Below are 7729 nucleotides of genomic sequence, written 5' to 3'. Positions count from 1 at the left end.
GCTGGAACCGACGGCAGAGAACCGGTTTGAGCTCAGACGAAGCTCCACACCTCCAGATCCTGAACGATGAAGTCGTGATGGAGGCTGAGAGGACGGTTGCAGAAGGTGTTGCAGGAGTAACTGGAGCCGCGATACAGATCCGAGTCCAGCCACAAGCCGAACGGACCCCTGAACACACACACACACACACACACACACAGTTATTAAGATGCTCGTCCATGTACTTTTAATGCATTTGGCAGATGCTTTTATGCAATGCATTCAAACTGTTTTTAATCAGTTCATGCATCCACTGGGAATCAAACGGCTCACATTCAAATAATAATTCAGCCTCATATTGTTCAGAACAGTTCATTGCTTCCATGAAATACGTATGGAAGCCCGTTTCCGCCAGTGAATGAAAAATAAAACAAGGTTCTGCGACATTTTATCTCACAATTATGAATTTTTTATTGACTTTATAACTCACATCCCAAGAAAAAAAGTCAGAACTGCGAGATATAAATTCAGAAATATTACTTTTTTTCTTGCAATCTCACAATTCAGTTTTTTCTGCCACAGAATAAGAATATTAGGTATTTGTAATGATTTATCTCAGAATTCAGATTGTTTTTTGTATCCCACAGTTTATATTTCACAATTCTGATTTTTTTTTTTAAATATAATCGCCAAAATGGTCAGATTCGTGAGATAAAGTCACTATTATTTTATATTGCAAACAGGCTTCCATAGTTATGATTCTGAATGCACTTCATTTTGATCTATTTTTAAGCTCTGTATTAAAAACCATAATCTATTTGAGTTTTTTTCTGTAAAGCAGAAGCTCAGATATGATGTAATGTTGTGTGAATGTAAACGATGACGGAATGATTAGTTGCTCAACAGAGATTTATCACACTTCCACATTCAGAACGCAGAAGCGTAAAACAAGTTCCCCTTTAGTTCACTAGCGTTCAAATGTTTGGGGAGATTGTGATTTTAAAAATGCTTTCATTCATCAAGGCTGCATTAAATTGATCAAAAGTGAGAGTACAGACATCTATAATGTTGCAAATAAATGCTGTTGTTGTTTTTTTTAGGTTCTGTTCATCTGTGAATCCTGAAAATTTCAAATGCATCCCAGTTTTCACAGAAATATTGAGCAGCACAACTGTGTTCAACATTAATAATAATCAGAAATGTTTCTTGAGCAGTAAATCATCATATTAGTCTGATTTCTGAAGACTGAAGAGTAATGATGCTGAAATACAGCTGTGGATCACAGAAATAAATTACACTTTAACACAGATTCACACAGAAAACAGATGATTTACATTAGAATAATATTTAACCATTTTTACTGTATTTCTGATCAAATAAATGCAGCCTTGATGAGCAGAAGAGAGTCTTTCTTCTTTCGTGATGAAGCTCTGTTATTGGTTTAACGGTGTTTGATGATGAAGGACTCACCCTCCTCCTCCCATCTGCAGAGAGTCCAGGAATCCTCTCACAAAGTAGGAGTTTTCTCCACTCCAGCGGAAGATCTGCAGAGGAACCAAACACAGGTCAGAACCAGAACCAGAACCAGAACAAGACAAAGAACAGAAACAGGAACAGAAACAGGAACGGGAACCGGAACCGGAACCAGAACATGAACCGGAACTGGAACCAGAACCAGAACCAAAATATGAACATGAACATGAACATGAACATGAACTGGAACCGGAACCGGAACCAGAACATGAACATGAACATGAACATGAACATGAACATGAACATGAACTGGAACCGGAACCGGAACCAGAACATGAACATGAACATGAACATGAACTGGAACCAGAACCAAAATATGAACATGAACATGAACTGGAACCGGAACCGGAACCAGAACATGAACATGAACATGAACATGAACATGAACATGAACATGAACTGGAACCAGAACCAGAACCAGAACCAGAACATGAACATGAACTGGAACCAGAACCAGAACATGAACATGAACCGGAACCAGAACCAGAACCGGAACCGAACCAGAACATGAACCGGAACCAGAACATGAACATGAACATGAACATGAACCGGAACCAGAACATGAACATGAACATGAACCAGAACATGAACTGGAATCGGAATCGGAATCGGAACCGGAACCGGAACCAGAACATGAACATGAACAAGAACATGAACTGGAATCGGAACCAGAACCGGAACCGGAACTGGAACTGGAACCGGAACCAGAACATGAACATGAACATGAACCAGAACATGAACTGGAATCGGAACCGGAACTGAAACCGGAACCAGAACATGAACATGAACTGGAATCGGAACCAGAACTGGAACCGGAACCAGAACATGAACATGAACCAGAACATGAACTGGAATCGGAACCGGAACTGGAACTGGAACCGGAACCGGAACATGAACATGAACATGAACATGAACTGGAACCGGAACCAGAAACCAGAGCCAGAACAAGAGCAATAACCAGAACCAGAACAGAAGTAAAATACCTGAAAGTCAGGACTGAAGCTGTAGAGGAAGGTCTCTCCCGTCCCGTAGCAGAAGCTGCTGACTCTGAACGGATCCGAAGAAAACGCTCCAAACACCTGAGGATCCATCACATCAAGACCATATGAATGTGTTAAAACAGGCTTCGTTTTCTGGCAAAATATAATACATTTTTGATGTTTCATTGATTTGTGATGGAAAAAATTAATGCAAAAGCACTTCTTGTATACTCTTATATATGATTTTTAATCATTCATATTTTATAGTCTCTGTTTTAATTACTTTAAATGTTAGCTGAAGTTTTAGTAATTTAAGTCTATTATATTAGGTTTTGCTTCGTTTATTATGTCTGTGTAGTTTTTAGTACAGCATGTTAAACTAAATGAAAATGAGAAACACTGCCTTGGGAACTAGCTAAATAAATATATTATTATAGTAATATTATATAACATTATTCATATTATATATTTTATTAATATTATATAATGTTATTTTATTCATAATATTATACTATTTTATTGATATTAATATAATATCATTTTATTATTATTTAATGTTTATATTTTAAATATTGATATTATATTTCATTTAACATTTATTTATTTAAAGTAATGTTTTTTTTTTTTTTTTGTCAATGCTGAGATCATGGGTTCGACTCCCATGAACTGATCAGAAACAGTCTTTGAATGCAATTCAAGTTGCTTTGGATAAAATCATCTGCCAAATGCATAAATGCAAAAATGTAATATATACATTTTATTTAGCACATGTTAAATACTAACCTTGCTTTTACAAAAAAAAAATCTTAGAACTGGCAAAATAGTATTGCTTGCTTTATTTGTATTTACTGAAACTATGTACAGTAAATGCACATTTTCAGGGTTTGATGCATGCTGCATATAACATCTGTCACTGCCAAAACCAGCACTCTGCTGTAATGCTTGGATGAATGCATGAATGTAAAGGCTCTACCTGCTTGTCCGTGTCTCTGATGACCATCAGGACGGGTCTGTCTAACTCTCTCATCTGTCGGTACAGTGTGGTCAGGCTCGTGCCGTGCTCCACCGTGCTGTACACCAGCTTCCAAGAGTAACCCTGAGTCCGTGCCGGGATGTGATTCATCAGCTGTGAACATATATCACACACATCAACCCATGCACTGCACACGTTCATCTAACACAACACAACAGTGCATGCATTAAATCAGTGCATGCATGATTTCACTAAAGCCCATCACTGACTTGTTCAAGATGATGCTCTTTCAGAATCTGACTGTGGTGTGTTAAGACTGGCAGCTGGTCGTCAGATTCAGAGTCTGCGGAGCTGCAGACGCTCGGACGCCACTTGTTCTCCTGTTTCACAGTGACGATCTGAAGACAAACACAGGAGAAACATCAGTTCATCCAGACGCACATGCATGCTCTGCTCCTCTCTCTGAAGCTAAAGCGTGAGTCCCATCGAAGCTCACCTCCACAAAAGGCTCCTCAGATTTATTAGCATAGTATAAGATCTTAATGCTCTGCTGCAGTGGCCTCATGTTGACTGGTTCTCTTCTGCTGTGCTGAACGCTCTGAATGTGTTCAACAGCAGCCGAGAACAGTGAGTTTATACAGAGTTTCTCCTCCGCACCGGTCCATCTCACCGCCCTCGGCTCACCTTACTTTCGTTTTAGCAGAAACACGACAGAACAGGAAGATCTTCCAAATATGGTCTGATGCTAAAAAAAAGCGTGTCGCTGCTCGCATGAGAGTTTTTCACTTCCACCCACGACGAGATACATTCATTCATGAGATCTCTCGCGAAACAGAAATGCATTTTAACAATCAGTGTTGTCTTATTAGCTATCTTTGACAAACACTCATGGGAACTTTTATACATATTTTCAGTTTTTGTTTTAATTGTAGTTAAAGTTTTGGTAAATTAGTTTAACTATTTTTATTAAAATTTTAGTGATGAAAATGAGAGATGCATTTGCAAGAAAATACTTGCAGTTTGAATGCAAAAGCATGTCGACGCTCGCATTTCATAACTTCATCTTTTGAATACCTCGAGGTGTGAGGATTTGTATTTCTATTAATGCATTATAGGAGAAACCCGTTCTTTAATTTAGGGTACATTTCTTGTCTATTATTCATTTCGGTCATTAAAGAAATAATCTTGTGCACCATTATTTACATTTTGCTCGAAATTGTCACATTTGAGTTCAAAATAATCAAAATAATCTGATTTAATTTATTTCGACGACCCAGATACCTTAGAAAAACCAAGTCTAAATTGAAAAACCTTCATTTTACCCATGTGCACAAACTCACGCTGGTGAAAACATGGTTTCTGTGTCATATAATGATGCTTTTTAAAGATAAAGCCTGGCAAATGATAAATATCAACCAATAGCTGTTACATTGAGAAAACACATCCTTTTTACATTTTTTGATCTGAAATGTACTCTAAATTATGTAAAACATACATTTAAGGATGAAAGAATGACATCTGAGCCGAGCTCAAACTCTAGAACTACATTTTTGTCTTTTATGTAGTTGTTTCATATTTGTTTTGTCCAGCAGCAGCAGAAGAAAATAAACTCATAATGCTGAATCACTCACCTCCCATTGTTTGGAGGCAGAATTACTGAACAAAGACTCAATCCCAGTGAGGAAGTCTCGTCTGCTGCTGTGTTTGCTGTAGATGGTCTCTGGAGACCACTGGACGAAGAACGTGTACAGATGATCGACTCTAAAGGAAGCAGAAAACACGCTTGAGAAACTGAACCTTCAATTGCTTTGGTCAAGTGTTGACCAAATGCATGCAAACCCACATATGTTTGGATGACCAGCTCCAAACCGACCGAATGCATTCAATCTGACCTTCTTGTGTGAAAGTGCCATCAGTTCTGCAGAATCTAAAGCATTTACTCCAGAAACGCATGCTATTACTGGAAGTTAACAGTCAGTGCACGCCATGCTTCAGTTATATATTGTGCAGACGTGCCAGCACATCTGGAAGAGATATTAAATCCACTTTCCAGCACACAAGAGGGACAGAGAAAACCATCCAGCATTATTCCACACTGTGTAGGGAACACTAACAGGGCCTTCACTGGAACTCAGCGTGTGCCGAAATAGAAAAGAGCTGCTATTCTGTGCCAAACATCTACATAATGTCCTGTGCATCCAAGCCTTTTCTTCATAGTACAACTATAGAAAGAACTTCTACAAATCTCTTTGACTTCAATGCCATCAAAATAATTCAAGAATGAACTATAATGCATTATAGATGAATTAGATTACATATCTGGAAATAGCTCGTATATGAGAACATGTTTATGGGTAATTCATATTGATTATATTAAAAACTACACTTGTGCATTTACAGTGCATGCAATTTATTCCTTTTTATTTCCACGTTCCTTAAATTCCTCAAAATCCTCTCTTAAATATAAAGGTTTTAAAGGGTGTTTTTACAATGATGAAATGTTCAAGATGCGAGTCTTATTTTAGTATCACTGATATGTTATTATAGTTTGCATTAATATTTGTAATAATTTTATCAAGTTCATTAAATAATAATTTATTAATATAATTATTTTTATTTATTTAAATATTTATCTTAAATAAATGTATTTATTTCTTTAATTTTATTCATTTTCCATTATTTTCAATGATTCTAGTTAAACAAAAAAAAAGAGAAATTTTACTTATATTTTATTTTATTTCAGTTTTATTTCAAGTAAATTTATTTTATTTTTATTTTTATTTATTTTATTATTTTTTTTTTTTTAATTCGGACAAAATTTGTAATGAAAGAAAATACATTTTTACTCCTATTTTTGGAAATGAAGACAAGAAATGTGCACAGAACTTAATTCCCACAAAGAAGCTTTCACTGATCAGCTCTTAGTTCTCAATCATTTTCTTCTTATTATGAAGAACATTTCACAATCTTCAGTGCAGTTCAAAGATTGAGGGATGTTAACGGTGATTAATAGAGTCCTCAAGCTCTATTTGCGGTTCAGCAGTGAACGAGTGTAAAGTGAGTTACTTACTCTCCCGCGCTGTACACGATTCCCATGTTGATCAGAAGAGCTCAGACCGAGGCTCATACACTGTCAACACACTCTGAACGCTGTGCTTTATACCTGTCTGCAGTTACACATTAACTTCAGTCCTAAAAGCAGAACACAAGGAGATATCGTTTCGTTTCAGCTCAACATTAAAGACGTGATTAAACACTGTTTGAATCCTGCAAACACACCATTCTCAGGATTAATCAGACGCACTGTCAATAAATGAGTGACTCTGTCAAAAAAAGAGTGTATACAAATCTTTTATACACTCTCAATTTTATTTCAGTAGCGCAGTAAAAGACAGATTTATGTTGACAGAAGCCGACACTGCAGGCCGTGTGAGGCTCTGTTGCATGATGGGGATATTTTTGGGGTTCTGGAGAAACCGGAAGTTGTCCGAATGACGCATCAGTTGGCAAACCCTAAGAAGAGTTGAAAGCAAACCACGCACACGGTCTGTCAGTGGGCAGCAGAGATGTATAGTAACGAAGTAGAACTACTTCACTACTGTACTTAAGTACTAAAAGGCCGATATATTTTTTTATGTGCTGCATCGTTACTCGTTACAATTATAAAAATGTTACGAATCATTCCATTACAAACAGAACTGTAGATGGCAGGTTTGATGAAGCTGGCACATCATTGAGCGAATCAAGCGATTGAGAAGACTGCGCGTGCTGACTGAACTGCTGTGAAGAGAGAGATGAACACCGAGCCGAGCCAGATAATGACTCGTTCACGAGTCAAGAACCGGTTGCATCGGTTTGCGAATCACCAGTAGTTCTTTCTGACAGTTCGATTCAATAAACCAGTTGAAGAAATCAGTTCACCGGTTCTTTTGCGCTCGACGTAATGGCGTCATTGGCTTTGACTGCAAGCCTTCGGTTTACCTGGTAGAGTTGTGACGTTCGCGAACGAACCGATTCTTTTGAACGGCTCATAAACATGAACGATGGGAGTCGAGTCGCGGCTGGAGGGGAGCCGTTCTTTCTGTAGTTCTTTTTTCCTATGCGTATTTCACACAGATGCACACAAATGAGCTCCTCCGCGAGACAGAACAGTTATAGGGGGAGGGGCGCACCCAGCGCAGGCCAACCCTTTATAGCGTGATGATATTAGTTATTAGTTGTGCATGTTCATTGCAGCCCACTTTGTTATTGTTCATTGACTTGA

The 7729-nt window shown here is 37.8% G+C and overlaps 1 protein-coding gene across 2 annotated transcripts; it reads right to left on the bottom strand.

Annotated features, from left to right (window-relative positions):
• On the bottom strand, positions 1 to 6592 carry LOC132103758 (nuclear receptor coactivator 7-like). Of its 2 annotated transcripts, XM_059508855.1 has the most exons (7): positions 6536 to 6592; positions 5097 to 5226; positions 3735 to 3863; positions 3466 to 3618; positions 2496 to 2591; positions 1450 to 1523; positions 1 to 168 (listed from the first exon to the last, which is right to left on the bottom strand). In XM_059508855.1, exons 1-7 carry the CDS (start codon positions 6559 to 6561, stop codon positions 33 to 35), a joined length of 744 nt encoding a protein of 247 aa, XP_059364838.1. In that variant the 5' UTR covers positions 6562 to 6592; the 3' UTR covers positions 1 to 32. The 2 variants fall into 2 exon arrangements, with proteins under 2 accessions (XP_059364838.1, XP_059364839.1); XM_059508856.1 differs by lacking the exons at positions 5097 to 5226; positions 6536 to 6592 and adding an exon at positions 3962 to 4032.
• Between the last annotated feature and the right edge of the window lie 1137 nt (positions 6593 to 7729).

The sequence above is a fragment of the Carassius carassius genome, chromosome 24 (assembly GCF_963082965.1).
Source record: "Carassius carassius chromosome 24, fCarCar2.1, whole genome shotgun sequence".
NCBI classification, from domain to species: Eukaryota; Metazoa; Chordata; class Actinopteri; order Cypriniformes; family Cyprinidae; genus Carassius; species Carassius carassius.
This window is presented reverse-complemented; position numbering and strand designations above follow the sequence as displayed.